This window comes from Lithobates pipiens, unplaced genomic scaffold (genome assembly GCF_037356315.1).
Source record: "Lithobates pipiens isolate NorthernLeopardFrog02 unplaced genomic scaffold, aLitPip1_a1.2 Scaffold_18, whole genome shotgun sequence".
In the NCBI taxonomy this organism is placed as follows: Eukaryota; Metazoa; Chordata; class Amphibia; order Anura; family Ranidae; genus Lithobates; species Lithobates pipiens.
In genome coordinates this window covers 300,502,641-300,519,640 of record NW_027507758.1, presented here as the reverse complement: position 1 = coordinate 300,519,640, position 17,000 = coordinate 300,502,641, and the positions used below count along the sequence as shown (strand labels likewise).

General features: G+C 45.3%; 1 protein-coding gene across 2 annotated transcripts in view; it reads right to left on the bottom strand.

The window, feature by feature from the left end:
• HACE1 (HECT domain and ankyrin repeat containing E3 ubiquitin protein ligase 1) overlaps nucleotides 1-16,480 on the bottom strand; it is a 184,401-nt gene extending 167,921 nt beyond the window's left edge. For both annotated transcript variants that reach the window (XM_077487188.1, XM_077487189.1), the window contains exons 1-3: nucleotides 16,221-16,480; nucleotides 9,585-9,639; nucleotides 3,404-3,493 (exon numbers count right to left, since the gene is read on the bottom strand). In XM_077487188.1, coding sequence (XP_077343314.1) covers nucleotides 3,404-3,493; nucleotides 9,585-9,639; nucleotides 16,221-16,296 — 221 coding nt within the window. In that variant the 5' untranslated portion in view covers nucleotides 16,297-16,480. The remainder of the gene's footprint in view (nucleotides 1-3,403; nucleotides 3,494-9,584; nucleotides 9,640-16,220) is intronic.
• Nucleotides 16,481-17,000: the final 520 nt, after the last annotated feature.

Here is a 17,000-nt window from a genome sequence, read left to right as displayed (position 1 = left end):
TGCTACCACCGTGTTTCACAGTGGGTATGGTGTGTTCAGGTTGATGTGCAGTGTTAGTTTTCCGCCACACATAGCATTTTGCTTTTAGGCCAATAAGTTAAATTTTGGTCTCATCTGACCAGAGCACCTTCTTCCACGTGTTTGTTGAGCTTGAGCTATTTTTCAAAGAAGAATGGGCAAAAATGTCACTCTAGATATGCAAAGCTGGGAGAGACATCCCCAAAAAGACTTGCAGCTGTAATTGCAGAGAAAAGGTGGTTCTACGAAGTATTGACTCAGGGGGGCTGAACACAAATTCACGCCACACTTTTCACATAATTATTTGTAAAAAAATAAATAAAAATAAATTGAAAAACCATTTATCATTTTCCTTCCACATTTTCCTTTCCTTACATGCCACTCTATGTTGGTCTATCACAGGGATATGCAATTAGCGGACCACCAGCTGTTGCAGACGTACAAGTCCCAGGAGGCATAGGAAGACTGACAGCCACAAGCATGACACCCAGAGGCATGATGGGACTTGTAGTTTTGCAACAGCTGGAGGTCCGCTAATTGCATATCCCTGGTCTTTCACATAAAACCCCAAAAAATAAATTTACGTTTTTGGTTGTAACATGACAAAAAGTGGAAAATTTCAAGGGGTAGTAATACTTTTTCAAAGCACTGTATGCAGTCTGAAGTGAAGTAGCCAGACTGACAGCTTACAAACATCAACTCCTGTAGTACTGACAGGTTTAATCCAGCACCTAGTGCTTAGGAATTGTTACTATTGCTGAGCGATTGTTTATCTACTTTTGAGGCAGATGAGATGACATAAGTCTGTTCAAATTAGCTGCTGCAGGATTGATATAAAATGTCTTCCTTGTGCGCTGTGGATTATTTTGTCTATATAAGTATTTGAAAGATTGACAACAAAAGTGATCATGATTAGTCTAATAGGAAAAAAAAAAAAAACACATAACAACAAAATAATAAAACAGGATTTTAAACAAACATTTTACCCAAAATAGTTCTATTTTTAAAACCCCAGTTCAGAGGACAAAGTATTAGCCCATATTAAGGCTCGGTTCACACAGGGGCGACACGACTTCAGGACGACTTTGTGAGGCAACTTGGAGACGACTTGAACACGACTTTTAGACATGACCTGGGGCGACTTACAAGTCGCCCCAGGCCAGGCGACTTCTGCCGTGGCCAATCAGAGAATGAGCTCTGAAGGGGGAACTCCACGCCAAATTTATGAAAAAAAATTGGCGTGGGTTCCCCCTCTGAGAGCATACCAGGCCCTCAGGTCTGGCATGGATTCCAGGGGGAACCCCCTACGCCGAAAAAACGGCGTGGGGGTCCCCCCCAGATCCACACCAGACTCTTATCCGAGCACGCTACCCGGCCGGCCAGGAAAGGGGGTGGGGACGAGCGGGCGCCCCCCCCTCCTGAGCCGTACCAGGCCACCTGCCCTCAACATGGGGGGGTGCCTTAGGGGAGGGGGGGCGTGCGCCCCCCCCCACCCCAAAGCACCTTGTCCCCATGTTGATGAGGACAAGGGCCTCTTCCCGACAACCCTGGCCGTTGGTCGTCGGGGTCTGCGGGCGTGGGGCTTATCGGAATTCGGGGGTCTTGTCCCCCTCTTCGGTTCTTCTGCCGGGCCACCGCCTGTAAAAGAGCTATAAGAAGGCGCGGTGGCCCGGCAGAAGAACCGAAGAGGGGGACAAGACCCCCGAAGTCGGAAGAAGAGGGCAGCGGCGAGGAAAAAAGCCGGGCTCCTCCGCTAGTGAAAGAGCTAGAAGAAGATAGCGGAGGAGTCCAGCGAGAAGACCCCCGAAGACGGAAGACCTCCGGAGCTGTGCAATAAACTATTTTATCTTGTGTGTTGTGTTTTTTTTTTTGGTACTTTATTTTACAGGTGAATGGGTAGGGGTACATTGTACCCCATACTCATTCACATAGGGTGGGGGGCCGGTATCCGGGGGCCCCCTTATTAAAGGGGGCTCCCGGATTCCGATAAGCCCCCCGCCCGCAGACCCCGACAACCAACGGCCAGGGTTGTCGGGAAGAGGCCCTTGTCCTCATCAACATGGGGACAAGGTGCTTTGGGGTGGGGGGACCGCACGCAACCCCCTCCCCCAAGGCACCCCCCCATGTTGAGGGCACGCGGCATGGTACGGCTCAGGAGGGGGGGGCCGCCCGCTCGTCCCCACCCCCTTTCCTGGCCGGCCGGGTAGCGTGTTCGGATAAGAGTCTGGGGGGGGACCCCCACGCCGTTTTTTCGGCGTAGGGGGTTCCCCTTGGAATCCATACCAGACCTGAGGGCCTGGTATGCTCTCGGAGGGGGAACCCACGCCAAATTTTTTTTCATAAATTTGGCGTGGAGTTCCCCCTTCAGAAATAATAATTCTGTCAAAGTCGCCTCCGTATAGACAGAGATCCGACTTGGAGGCGACCTCCATTGAAATCAATGGGTACAAGTCGCCTACAAGTCGGATTGAAGTAGTACAGGAACTTCTTTTGAAGTCGGAGCGACTTCAGTAGCGTGCATTAAGACGGCTCTCATTTACTTACATTGATTTTTAAATGTTGTCCGACCTGAGGCGACTAGGGGCGACCTGAAGTCGGATCTGAGTCGCCCCTGTGTGAACCGAGCCTAAGGGAGACATTATTTTGAATTTGACCAAATTTGTGCGGGTTACTTACGAATTACAACAGAAGCTACAAATAAATGTTAACGTACATTCCTACCAAGAGCAAACACTATCAATACTACATTTAACCATAAGGCCGGGTTCACACTGGTACAACACAAATGTCGATCTGAGTTTGCCCTGCAACATCAGTCCTACTTCCATCCGACTTGAATGAACAGGATACGATTTTGCTCCAACTTTGAGATATTCCAAAGTCGGATGGTTAGGACGAGGATCCGACTTCAATGATATTGAATCGGCTGAAAATGGACTAAAGTGGGACCAAAGTAGTGCAGGGAACCTTTTTCAGAGTCGGACTGACTTGCGTCGGACCCGTTTAGACAGCTCTCCCTGGGAACCATTGATTTATACACTTTATGTGACATGTGCTCCCAAAGTTGGAGCGTATGTTGCACCAGTATGAACTAGGCCTTAGGTGACACTGATGACATATTTTCCCCAATGATTACAAAAGGTTTGATTTACTAAAACTAGAGAGTGCAAAATCTGATGCAGTGGGGCATGGTAGCCAATCAGCTTCTAACTGCAGCTTTTTCAGTTAAGCTTTGACAAAAAACCTGGAAGCTGATTGATTTATATGCAGAGCTGCCCCAGATTTTGCACTCTCCAGTTTTAGTAACTCAACCCCGGAGCATGCTTGAAAAAGAAAATAGATATTGTTTTTCAGTCCTTGAGCAATTAGAGGCGTAAAATCTTACTTGGCAGCGATATGTAGCAAACTTCTTTTAACTCTTCCAAAGGCATAGTTGACATCAAATTTTGAATTTGAAAGCAACTCCAAAACAGACCTTAAAATGAGAACAAATACATTATAACATGCAACTGATATGCTGTCAAATTAGCAAAATTAAATAAAACTATTTTAAACAAATGCAGATTTTATTATTGAACCTGAAACCAGCAAATCATACAAAGGCCGTCTCCTGTCTAAGGGGCATGGTAGCCAATCAGCTTCTAACTGTCCGCCTGTCCAAAACTCTTTGGGATAATGGCATAGAGGTCTCAACCATTAGATTTCAGCAAGTCCATCCCCCCTCAAACATGCACATCCATAAAATTTTCTGCTTAAATATTTGCAAGGATATAACCCGACAACTGTATGTAGAAGCATCACTGCATGACAAAAAGGGCAAGAGAGATATGTAGCATCTCAACTTAACAGAAAAAAAAATAAAAAAATAGATCCTACAGGAAAACAAATTATATCCTCGCCATACTGACACAGATTTTCTTCATAGCTAAATTCTATGGATAAAGGTTTAGATTTTCATAATCCTTACAATGTATCAAAATCCTAATCACTGGTTAAAAAAAAAAATTCAATCAATGTGCAGACCTCATTACCACAATATTCTGCCCTACTTAAAGTCGAGGGAAAGGCAAAAACTGACAGCTGATCTATTCCCCTGCACGCTTCCATTTAAAAAAAAAAAAAAAAAGCCACCAATTACCCCCCCAATACTTACATCTGTACTACCACTTTACTATTGGTTCCCTCTCAAAAGGGATAAGATCTATGTGAGCAGAAGGCTTCAATTTGCTGTTCAGATGGAGAAAGCCATTCTGATCAAAAGGCACGCACAGATCGAATCTATCACTGGGCAAACAAGAAACGCAGTAGCAGTTGCAGGACTCAACTGCACTCCATTTTTGCATAAAGGTAAGTATTGGAAGGTGTACTGGTGGCCACTGTTTTTTTTTGTTTTGTTTTTTATGAAGGCCTTTAGTGTAATTAGAAGACAAATATTAATTAATCTGCATTTTCTCTTGGTCCACCTCCATAGTCCCACAGATAACTCTATACAGCGGAACTTTACTTGCCTTCAATCCAGCAATGCGCTGTCCCTCTCCGCTGGTTGCTGACATCTTTGGTTGACCTTCTTCCTGGTCTCGATCCCAGCCACTGAGTTGGCCGGGCCGAGATGATGCATCTACGAGAGTTTTGTCAATTTTGGCATTGGCAAAATTTGTGCAGTGAGCTGCACTTGTGCAGCTTACTGTACAGAGGTGAGGTGAACAGGCAGTAGTTTTAATGCAGTAGAGACAAGGCATGTCTCTTGTGCATTACAAATCCTCCATATTTTTATTTTCTAACCTAAAGTTCCACTTTCACCTGCTAGTGAAGTACACTTAATGAAGCTCTGTGTGTTGGTGTGGCAACAATGCTGCATGGTTCATGAATTCGGGGCTAAATTGCTCGTAGTCTGTGTCTGCTTGAAATTATATATATATATATATATATATATATATTTATTATATATACACACATACACACACACACATACATACGTCACTGCTGATTCACAAGCCTGTATCACCTGGACACACCTAGTCGTGCCTATTCTTTTGTGTATTGACAGCACTGTTGCTGAAATCATCAGTCAGGGAAGTTAAAGAAAGTTTTATGTTTACTTTATGAGGTTTGTGCATCCCATAGTAACCGAACTTGATACTTGTTTAGACCGAAACCATGTAATAAATTCTGCCACAAAGCCCTAGCTGACTCTAAGGGGTTGATTTACTAAAGGCAAACAGACTGTGCACTTTTCAAAGTGCAGTTACTCCAGAGCTTAATAAATGAGCAGAACTTCTGCTGACTTATTATCCAATCATGTGCCAGCAAAAAAAAAACATTTTTTTTTTCTTCCTTGCACATGATTGGGTATTCTTTGCAAAGTGAAGCTTTACCTCATGACCCCTTATAAACAGAACAGTATATAAGAAAGTAACAGCACATCAATTCTTTTGTTCAAATTACACTTTTTTTTTTTTTACATCAAGTATACTACGGCTTTATTTTTTATTTTATTTTTATTTTTTTTATCCAAAACACGCTTCCAATCCTGTGTTGATAAGTGGCCTTTATTTTTGGTCACATGCTCTGCTCTCTGCATAGCACTGAATGGATCTGCACACAGATGTGTAGTCCATCTGGGGGGTAAGCAGGAAAGGGTGACTACTTTCTAATACCCAAGGAGGGGAATGGAGAACGAACATGGCCACCCAGGAAGAATGAGAACAGCAGAGATGAACCAAAGGAAGAGTACATTCTACTTAGAATATATTTTAAGTGATATTAAAGTCTTGTTTTTTTCCCCATGTTACACTTACCTTCTCTGTGCAGTGGTTTTGCACAGAGGAGCCCTGATCCTCCTCTTCCCGGGCCCTTCACTGGCACCGCCCTCCAAACGGCTTGCTATGAGGGTCCATACAGACACGGAGCCGCAGCACAACCATGCCCCTCTCTCTTCTCATGGACTCACTGACTTTGATTGACAGCAGCAGGAGCCAATGGCACTCGCTGCAGTCTCAACTAATGGGGAGGGAGAGTTCCAGACAGTCGAGGCTCTCGTACAACATTGCTGGATCGAGAAAGGGCTCTGGTAATTATTAAGGGACTAAGGGGGAGGTGCACACAGAAGGCTTTTTTTATCTTAACGCATGAAATGTATTAAAGTAGGAGTTGCTACTGCTGGATTGTGGTGCTCGGTGGAGGAGACATGGGGTCACGTATTTGGGTCAAATTTTTACAGCAGGGAGGCTGATTCCCTTCCCCGATTTGAGGGAGAGATTTCACTTGCCGCAGTCTATGCTTTTTTTATACTTGCAACTGCAACATGCAGTGAAGGCTCAAACGGGGGGGCCCCGTGGACTCTTTCACCGACCCTAATCTTCCGATCTATGGTTAATGTAACACAGTTTCAGGGTTTTATCTCCAGAACTTATTCCATGGTCCTCGCTGCCTGCCTCGGGGGATTCCCGCAGACGGCACTGAGTAAATGGGAAAGGGATTGTGGTACATTCGAGGAGGAGCAATGGGAGGAGGCCCTACAGGCTGTACAATACTGCTCACTAAATGTGGCCCAGCGGCTATCTCAACTATATATTGTGCTCAGAGTTCACTACATGCCGGATAGGCTGTTTAGGATGGGGGGGCGACAGGACTCAGATTGCCCTAGGTGTGCCAGGGATCACGGGGATTTTATCCACCTGCTGTGGAGATGCCCCAAACTACACCTATTCTGGACAGGGGTACTGGACACTATTAACAGAGTGTTTCATATTACCATACCCTTAGACCCAAAACCATGTCTCCTTGGGATCCTGGATGACGTTTCCATGGGGTACAATAGTGGACAGGCCCTGGCCAGGGCCCTGTTCCAGGCACAGAAGATGATTCTCCGGCACTGGAAGGCGCCCGAGCCCCCTACACTGGGGGAATGGATCGCCCAAATGGGGGATACTCTTAGGATGGAAAAGTACATTTTTCAACATAGAGGGCGTCCGGAAAAATTTGAGAAACTCTGGGCGTTTTGGTTGGATACTCCTGGCCTTTCACCGGTTGACTTAGTTCTGGACAGAATGCTAAGATAAGGGCTAGGGGAGTGAAATTAGAATGAGAGGGGCAGTGACTGTTAGACATCCACTGAAAATACATGACTCTGTATGGGTGCATCAGGGGACAGGTGAAATTTAATGCATTAATTGCTGTGGAGGCTGGGGCGCTGAGGCATGTGAAGTGGTGAAATAATTGTCTGTATATTCCTTTTGTAAGGATGAACAAGTTTGTACACTGTGCCAAAGATTTGAATTTGAGATGTAAGCTGCAAGTTGTACTCAAACTTTTCTGATAAAAAAAAAAAAAATATTGCATTCATTATATATATATATATATATATATATATATATATATATATATATATATATATATATATATATAGAAAAAAAAAAAAGTTTAGTGTAATTTTAAAATCAGTATATATAAAAGTGAGCAGTACAGCTGCGTAGAGAGCCTCAAGGTTGAACGTTGTTTTTTTCCCTTATCATATTAAATGATGAGAACCCCCTAAGTGGGAAGATATCCATGTGAACTTTTGTGTTACTTTTAAATAAAAGCGGGCAGAAAAAGTCCTAAAACTTATTTCTGGCATGGGGTAAACTTACCGTTTTGCACTACCCATGATACAAAATCCAATGCATCTAAATATATATATATATACACACACACACACACACACACACACACACACACCCAAAAGTATTGTGACGCCTTTACACGCACATGAACTTTAAAGTGGTTGTAAACCCTTACAAACCACTTTGACCTACAGGTAAGCCTAGATTAAGGCTTACCTGTAGGTCCAAGAAATATCTCCTAAACCTATACGGTTTAGGAGATATTTGCCCGAAGACAGGCACCGCTGTCTACGGCGCATGCGCCGTAGACAGCGGCGCGCAGGCGCACTGAGCGCGGCATTTCCAACAATGGAGCTGCCGCGTGTGTCGGCTCCCGTGCGCATGCGCGGGAGTGACGTCATCGCGGCTCCGCCGAATGACAGCGGCGGAGCTGCAAGACCCCACCAAAAAGATGGATGCGCCGGACTATCGCATAGTAGCCCATTATGTGTCACTTACCTGACACAGGAGCCAGCGATGTCACCGCTGTCCCCTGTGTCAGGTAAGTGACACATAATGGGCTACTATGCGATGCATAGTAGTCCATTATGCTTTGCCTTTGCAGGGAATGAAAGAGGAAGTAAACCCATCAGGGTTTACTTCCTCTTTAATAGCATCCCAGTTTTAGTCTGTAGGGTTCAATATTGAGTTGGCCCATTCTTTGCGGCTATAACAGCTTCACCTCTTCTGGGAAGGCTGTCCACAAGGTTTAGGAGTGTGTCTATGGGAAAGTTTGACCATTCGTCCAGAAGAGCATTTATGAGGTCAGATGTTGATGTGAACGAGAAAGCCTGACTTGCAATCTCTGCTCTAATTCATCCCAAAGGTGTTCTATAGGGTTGAGGTCAGGACTCTGTGCAGGCCATTCAAGTTCCTCCACAACAAACTCTGTCATCCATTTCTTTATGGACCTCTTTTGTGCACTGGGGAACAGTCATGTTGGAACAGGAAGGGGCCATCCCCAAACTGTTCCCACAAAGTTGGGAGCATGAATTTTTCCAAAATGAGTTGGTATGCTGATGCCTTAAGAGTTCGCTTCACTGAAACTAAGGGGCAAAGCCCAAAAACAAAAAACCCACACCATAATCCCCCCTGCACCAAATGATATGGACCAGTGCACAAAGCAAAGTTCATAAAGACATGGATGAGCCAGTTTGGTGTGGAGGAACTTGACTGGCCTGCACATAGTCCTAACCTCAACCCAATAGAATACCTTTGGGATGAATTAGAGTAGAAGCTGCAAGCCAGGCCTTCTCGTCCAACATCAATGCCAGATCTCACAAATGCGCTTCAGGAAGAATGGTCAAACATTCCAATAGACACACTCCTAAACCCTGTGGTCAGCCTTCCCAGAAGAGTTGGGCCAACTCAAACTGTATGGCGGCACAGTGGTGTAGTGGGTAGCACTTTCACCTAGCAGTAAGAAGGGACGCTGGTTCAAATTCCAACCACATTACCTGCCTGGAGTTTGCATGGTCTCCCTGCGTGGGTTTCCTCCGGGTACTCCGGTTTCCTCCCACACTCTAAAGACATGCTGGTAGGTTAATTGGATCCTGTCTAAATTGTCCCTAGTATGTATGAATGCGAGTTAGGGACCTTAGATTGTAAGCTCCTTGAGGGTAGGGACTGATGTGAATGTACAATGTATATGTAAAGCGCTGCATAAATTGATGGCGCTATATAACTGAAATAAATAGTGAACCCTATGAACCAGGACTGGGATACCAATAAAGATCATGTGCATGTAAATGCAGGCGTCCCAATACGTTTGGTAATATAGCGTATGTAAAAAAAAAAAAAAAAATGTGAAAATAAATAAAATTTTATTTTTTTATTGGTAACAGTTTTTACCATTTGAGAAAGAAGGGGAAAAAGGCACTATTTTTTATTGAGGTTTCTGTTAAAATAGTTCCAACCACATACCGATGTTGATCGGCCATCACCATAGGCATCAAAGTATAAACAGCGGTTTCATTATCTGCATCAAAGATAAACAATTTCATGGTTAGACTGTTACATACATATACAGGAAATTACCAATGTAATAATAATGGAACTAGCAATATCTTAACAATTTTGACAAAGTATAACAGGTACACTGCATGAATTCAATTTATCGTCATTGCTGAGGTGGGTTAAGAGTACTGCATCCCTTAGCAAGCTCCACTAAGTCAAGGATGCGACTACAGTGGTCAGTACACATGATTACATGGTCAGTGCTAGGGCTTGGGTATAAAACACAACAGGCTTGCATCAGTCCAACTGACTTTAATAGGACGTTATGACCACAGCATGGAAAATCCAATTGACTCAGTGACCATTCATAGACATGAGCTGGGTACCTAAATGGGCAACTGTCACCTCATGACTAACAGTTAAAATTATTCACACTGGGGAAAAAAAAAAAAAAAAAAAAAAAAAAATTTAAAAAGTCAGCAGCTAAATATCCTGTAGCTGCTGACCTTTATTAAAAGGACAGTTAATTGTCCAGGGATCCAGCATCGTCCTCTTCCAGGCTAGTTTTTCACTAGTCTTTTGGTTCCTGGAGGGGAGAGGAATTTCCCCCTTTTGGGTGAAGTTCTGCTTTAAAACTTAAAAGGTGCTCTGGATGACCTCCAGCTCCTGTCAACTGACCAGTGAACAACAGAGCCAACCGATGTCATGGAGAGACATATGGCAGCTTCCACTGTTAACCTGTGCCCTGAGAAAAGTGCGTGGGCCGCTCAGACTCGATAGGGAGGGGTGTATGTAGAGAGTGCATCCACAGCTGCTGCTAGAGTGCCAACAGAGGATGGAGCCCATCCTGGCTCCTGCAGAGGTTCAAGAAAGGAAGGGTGACCCCTGAAATGGAAGTCAGACATCTATGGTGTCCTGCTGCAAAGAATGGAGTGGCAACCTCAGTCTGGACTGACCAGACCACGCCCAGTGCGTTTCACTCCGCCCCAGAGCTTATTCGCGACTAATGTGGTGAAGTGGCCTGTTCAGAGTCCAGGCTGAGGTTGCCATTCTATTCATTGTAGTAGGACACCACAGATGTGCGACTTCCAGGGGTCACCCTTCCTTTCTTGAGCCACTGCTAGCCTACTAGTCACAGGGTTATGTGTACACTCTGGTTTTTATACGTTATGAGTCACTGACCTGGAACAAGTACACTGGTCAGGAAAATCAGCACTTCTTCTCAGCATACTTGTTCCAGGTCAGTGAAGTATTTTGTTAGAAGCATCCTCAGAAGAAGCAATGGCAGCCTCCATGTTACAGGTTTATTTTGACATTAATCCTGTCCCCTTAGAAAGCACAATTTCTGCTGCCATGACTATGTTCATCTGACAACAGCCAGAGGCAGCCTGGAGCCACTCACATGTGAGTACTAAAGTTTTTCATAGATTAGCCTAAAGCAGAGTAATGTAAAACAGCATGAGGCCTTACAGCAACTTTAAAAAGAAAATCTTTATTTTTCAAAACACGTTGGATCTTTTAATACATCCAGAAACATCCTAATCCCTTCCTTTTTCTGCAGTTAAAGTGATTGTAAAGTCTTGTTCCCCCCCCCATAAAAATATTAAACATGTCATACTTGCCTGCTCTTAGCAGTGGATTTGCAGAGCAGCACAGATCCTCCTCTTCTCAAGTCCCTCTTCAGTGCTCCTGGCCCTTCCCTCCTGTCAAGTGCCTCCACAGCAAGCAGCTGGCTATGGGGGCACCCGAGCAGAGTCACAGCTCCCTGTGTCCATTCAGATGCAGAGCCCTGACCTGGCCCCACCCTTGATTGGCCAGCTGGCTTTGACAGCAGCCGGAGCCAAAGGCACAGCTGCCGTCTCTCAGCCAATCAGGGAGGAGGATCTTGGTCAGCCAAGAGATTTATGGACATTGGTGGACAAAGACCTAAGGTAAAGTATTAGGGAGGCTGCTGCACACAGAAGGCATTTTATTCTAAGGCCCCTTTCACACAGGACGGATCTGTAATGATCCGCGCCGTGATGATCTGCTTGCTCAGCGGGGATCGCTCCGTTTATCCCCGCCCTGTCAGCTCTCCGCTCTCCTCTATGGGGAATCAGATGAACGCGCACTATCTGTCTGTGTTCATCCAATCCGCTCTGCAGACGGATAGAAAAATAGGATTTTCCTCAGTCTGCAGAATCGGACGATATCGGGTGTCTGCGGATGAACATCCACAGACACCCGCTATCACGTAGGAATGCATGTATGTCTGTATTTCATCCACAAACGGATGGATGAAATACGGACATACGGTCCGCCTGTGTGAAAGGGGCCTTATGCATTAAGATACAAAAAAATAAAAATTCTGCATTTACATCTCATTTAAGAGCGGTCCTTACAGGCCTAAGAATATGCTAGCATTGCTTTGCTTACATTCAGGCTGTGTGCGGTCTGAACTGATCAACAGTACACTGTGGACACACACACACAGCGGTTTGGCCAGACCTCTGTATACAAGTCTGGCCAAACCCATGTGATGGAAGACCATCACTTTTACAAAGCAGAATGCACATTTAGAGAGATCCCAGATCCTTTGCCGTTCTCTACAATGTACAGTGCCAAGGGCAAACAGAATAAAAGCAAGGGTTCCAGGGCAGTCGGAGCTCCTGATCCGCATTGTTCCAGTGCAGTTATTTTTAAAGTACCGAAGGTAATGGTTCAGCAAGAAAGGCAGGCCACCAGCATTTTCAGAAGAGGTCAATGGAAGGCCAAATAGGTTTTCTTTAAGAGACCAGACTCCACAATTTGCTAACTGCTACCAGTCCTACATAATGACCCTATCCATGAACAAAACGGAAAGTTGTCAAAAACCCAAAATACATATATCACAGCTGCCAAAGTCCCTCTATCCTGGAGGACAATCCTGCCCCCATTCTGCAGACTGACCTGCAGTGTTTTCCATTAGCAATGTTGGAATACATTATATATTGTCACATTAGAGAGTACCGCTCTATTCCTATGGTAGAAAGTGTCCCCTCAGTTTTTTTCTGGAATGTTGGCCACTATGTACTGTGTCAGGCATAAACACATTTAAAAGCAGCATAACAGAGTTGGAGCCATACCTTTTAATGGCGAATTAGAAACCGCAAGCTTTTTAAATTCCAGACTCCTGTCTGGACCATTGAACCACACCTGACTTCAAAAGCTAAATTGTTTCAAAATCCATAAGCTTTTTGTTACATGGAAAATAAAATGTATCTCTTTCCTTTTACTATGGAGGTCTGGGGGAACCTCTGCTAAAAATAAGTTTGCTTATAAAATTACAGCAAGTTATACACCACATTGGTAGTTAATACGAGGAAAAAAAAATAAAAAAATTGTGGTTGGTTAATGGGCAGAATAACCATTTCACTGCTGACTATTGGGCAAAACACCCAATACACTTTTTTGCATATTAGGAATAAGTCCCATTAAACTGGTCGTTATTGGGAAGAATGTCCATAAAACCAGGAGATCAGTGTAGTATCCCCATATTCTGGTGGTCAGTGAAAGAATGCCCCCTTTACAGACAACTGACATGATCTTGTAAAGTAACGTGTAGTGTATTTTTGATTGAAAAATTTGCACTTCATTAACTAGTTAAAGACCACCCACCCCATACATACTGCAGCAGGGCGGCTCTATTGCACAAAACAACCTACCTGTACATTGTTTCCTGCAATACTGTGGGCCTGCTTCATAGAGGAGGAGCTGATGCACGTGTCCAGTGGACCCAATGTCTGCCGGCCACCCACAAATGGCTCCACAGAGAGGCACAACGGGGATCTGCCTATGTAAACAAGGCAGACCCCTGTTCTGACAGGAGAAAACATGGAGATCTGCTCTTCCTAGTGATTGGGCCCCCGGTTAAAGTGAAACTTTAGTCAGAAAATTAAGTCTTGCTAGATCACTTCAGGCTGGCCCCTTTTTCAGGTATATCTATGTAAAACATTAACAAGCGTCTATTGTGTAAAACACTGTCTCACCCTGCTCTGCTCATGCTCAGTTCCTCTATTTTTAGGCACTGCAGAACTATTTGATCTGCAACTGCCATGGTGCTGCACATGTGATCAGTTAGACACCAGCCATGGATGGTATGACAGTGAGGACAGGACACAAGCAAATGTGACAGTTACTGATCCTGGCATTCCAGGAATGTAACGCTTTTAAAGCCATTAGACCTCTTTCACACCGAGCGCGTTTTGCAGGCGCTATAGCATTAGAAATAGCGCCTGCAATCCGCCCTCAAACTGCTGCTCCATTCATTCCAGTGTGAAAGCCAGAGGGCTTTCACACTGGAGCGGTGCACTGGCAGGACGTCAGGAAAAGTCCTGCCAGCAGCTTCTTTGGAGCGGTGCGTTTACTGCTACTCCCCATTGAAATCAATGGGGCAGCGCTTGATTACCCCTGGCAAAACGCCGCTATTGCAGGCGGTTTTAACCCTTTCTTGGCTGGTAGCGGGGGGGGGGGGTAAAAGCACCCCGCTAGCAGCCGAAATGCGCTGCAAATCCGACGCTAAAAATAGCGGCATTTTACCGCCGACACGGTTCTGCTTTATTGCCGCTCGGGGGCTCTGGGCTTCAGCAATATGGCAGCTTAAAGCAAGAAGAAACAAGAAGCCAATTTACAGTAATTTTGGTAGCATTATTATTAAACGTGGAATGTATGTTCCTTGCTAAAGAACATTTTTTTTTTTTTTTTTTTTATATGGTTATGGGTAAAGTCCCACTTTAATATTTCATTGGATGAACCCACCCCTTTTCACTGCTCACAGGCCAGGCTTTATCCCCCTCAATTCCCTGCAATCAGCTAGGTGACAAGACCCTGGCATCCACTCCTGCTCCACCATCCAAATAACAGGCTGCACGCCAAAGACAGTCAACTCCAGCCAAGAGTTATTGCAATGACAGCACACTGCTCACTCCCACCCAAAGCCATGCCCCCAACATGTGGAATAAAAAAAAAAAAAACACACTACTACACTGCCCTATGCAAAGGTCCCTTGCCAGCAATAAGCCAGAGAACTGAGCTATCACATGACCACTGATCACTCAGTTCTCTGTCTTCAGAGAGTATTGTCTGTCAATCAGCGGCTCTCCAGCGCTCACTTGGGACTTGAGCTGTGGAGGGGGTGGGAGCAGCTGTCTCAGGCTCTCAATAGCGCACAGACGAGCTGAGCCAGCTACCAGTCCAGGCTCCTGGCTGGATACAAACCTTAAAGTTGGGATCTTTCAAGAGCCTTGAGGAGCTCTGTGACATCAGTGGACTTTAGCCCATCGTTAGCCTAATCTGGGTCAAAGGAGCGCAGAACAAAGTGCATGCCTGTGACCCAAAGCAGAAGTATGACAAAAAAAAAAAAAGGGGGGGGGGGGAAGAGGAGCTTTGCCATATAGCTCTTTTAATCATGTTGATAACTATTGTGCAATAGAAAAAAAAATATTGTAACTCCCATCATTTTATTCTTCAAGGTGTTCGCATTCAGAATTTTTTTTTTTTTTTTTTTTTATATTTATTAATATGTTTGGGGCTTTTAGGCTCAGTTCACACTGCCACAAATTGGCATCCGACTTGTGAGACCCCAAGTCGCATGACATGGGATTTCACATGTCAGTTTTTTTTTTCTCTCTCCTTTCCATTCAACAAAAGTCAGCAGCTACAAACACTGTAGCTGCTAACTTTTAATACAAGGACACTTACCTGTCCAGGGATCCCACGATGTCAGCTCCCCAAGCCGACACGTCCATTGGCTCTGGACGCAGGCGCCGGCATCTTCACTAAGGAAAACAGGAAGTGAAGCCCTTAGGATCGCTGCACAATAATTGTGGTGATCTTACTTGGAAAGTGGGTACCTGGTTTTAACAGGTATCCGCTCCCTCCCGAAAGGTGGCAAATCTAACAGAGGAGGAGAGGTTGGTAAACAAGCAGAACTTTGCCTTTTGGGTGGAGCTCCACTTTAAATACTAGCACTACTGAAGTCGCTGACTTTAGAAAGGTTCCTGTATTACTTCAAGGCAACTTCTATGGGACTTGTGCCCATGGACTTTAATAGAGGTGGCCTCCAAGTCGGATCCTCATCTATATGGATGCGATTTGGATCCGACATAACAAGAAGATTGCCCAGGTATTTCCTGCAGTGTTGCCCCTCCCTCACCTCAAAGTCATATCAAGTCACCAGCAAAGCGCCAGGAAGTCACGACAGGTTGCAGTAGTGCGAAACTAGCCTTACGGTTATCAAAAATGAATGAAAATCCCAAGTTTTGGTGGTCATCAGGACAGAAAAAAAAACAAATAAGGGGGGCGGGAGAAGAACCCCCCAAACAGGGAAACTAGTTCTGGTGACAACCAGGGATTCCCTCACTATGGAGGGATTTCCTGTCACTTCCTAGCTATGAGACAACAAGAGAAGTCTTCCCAATGGGACACTGATGGCAAAATAAAGCCTGAAAGAGGTGAAATGGGAAAAGGAAGTTCTGCCTTGTGCTCTAATGTATCCAATGACAGAAGAGTGGGGTCCTTGGAGCATCCCAGGCCCCTTTCTAGCACAGACTGCGCCCTATTGATAATAGAGGAGGATGACGTCACCTTCAGGCAGCTCCACAGTGCGGGCTCTCCGCAAAGATCGGGTAAGACGGTTGAGTTGCTCCATGGCTCTCTCCATACTAGGGGGGCTCAGCTCCCACCTGGACAATTCTCCCTCCTCTATATACAGGAAGAACGAGGCACCGGCTCACTGCCGACCGACAGCTACTCCGCCTCACCCGTCCACCGCAGCTCCATGTTAGCGGCTCGGCCAGGTACAGCTGCTGTAGGAGTGGATGGGAAGAGCCCTGCCGCTTCCGACTGGAGCTGTGCCGCACGCCTCTCTGGTAAATGTAGTCCACACAAGGACTGGAGAGTGTACAGAGAACACTGCCACCAGCCCTAGGGAACTCCATTGCCCACAATGCACTGGGCGGTAACTAAGGGCGGTCCTGAAATGCTTAGTCGATGTTCCCTATTGGAACATCTGACAGCTTACCACGCCCAGTCATTTCCTGTACGTGTAACAGGGAGGGGCGGGCAGAGCCAGCATGAAGCAGAGCAGGCATGAAAAAACACTTAAAGAGTAACTCCGCTTTTATTGAGAGAAATCAAGGATTTTACCAGACTTTGCATGCAGGGTCCTCCCTTAGTTATTCTGGAGAAATAGCTGTTTGTTTCTCTGTGTCCATGTTTAAAGTGAGTAAAAGATAGTTTAGGGTTAGGGTTTCTCCTTGAAGAATAAGGTTAGGACTCAGGGATTTGGAATACTCCAAAGGTCAGCAAGCGGGTCCCCAGAGGTCGATGGTCAAGAGGCGTGGCTGACCCACCCCTACCAAAGTG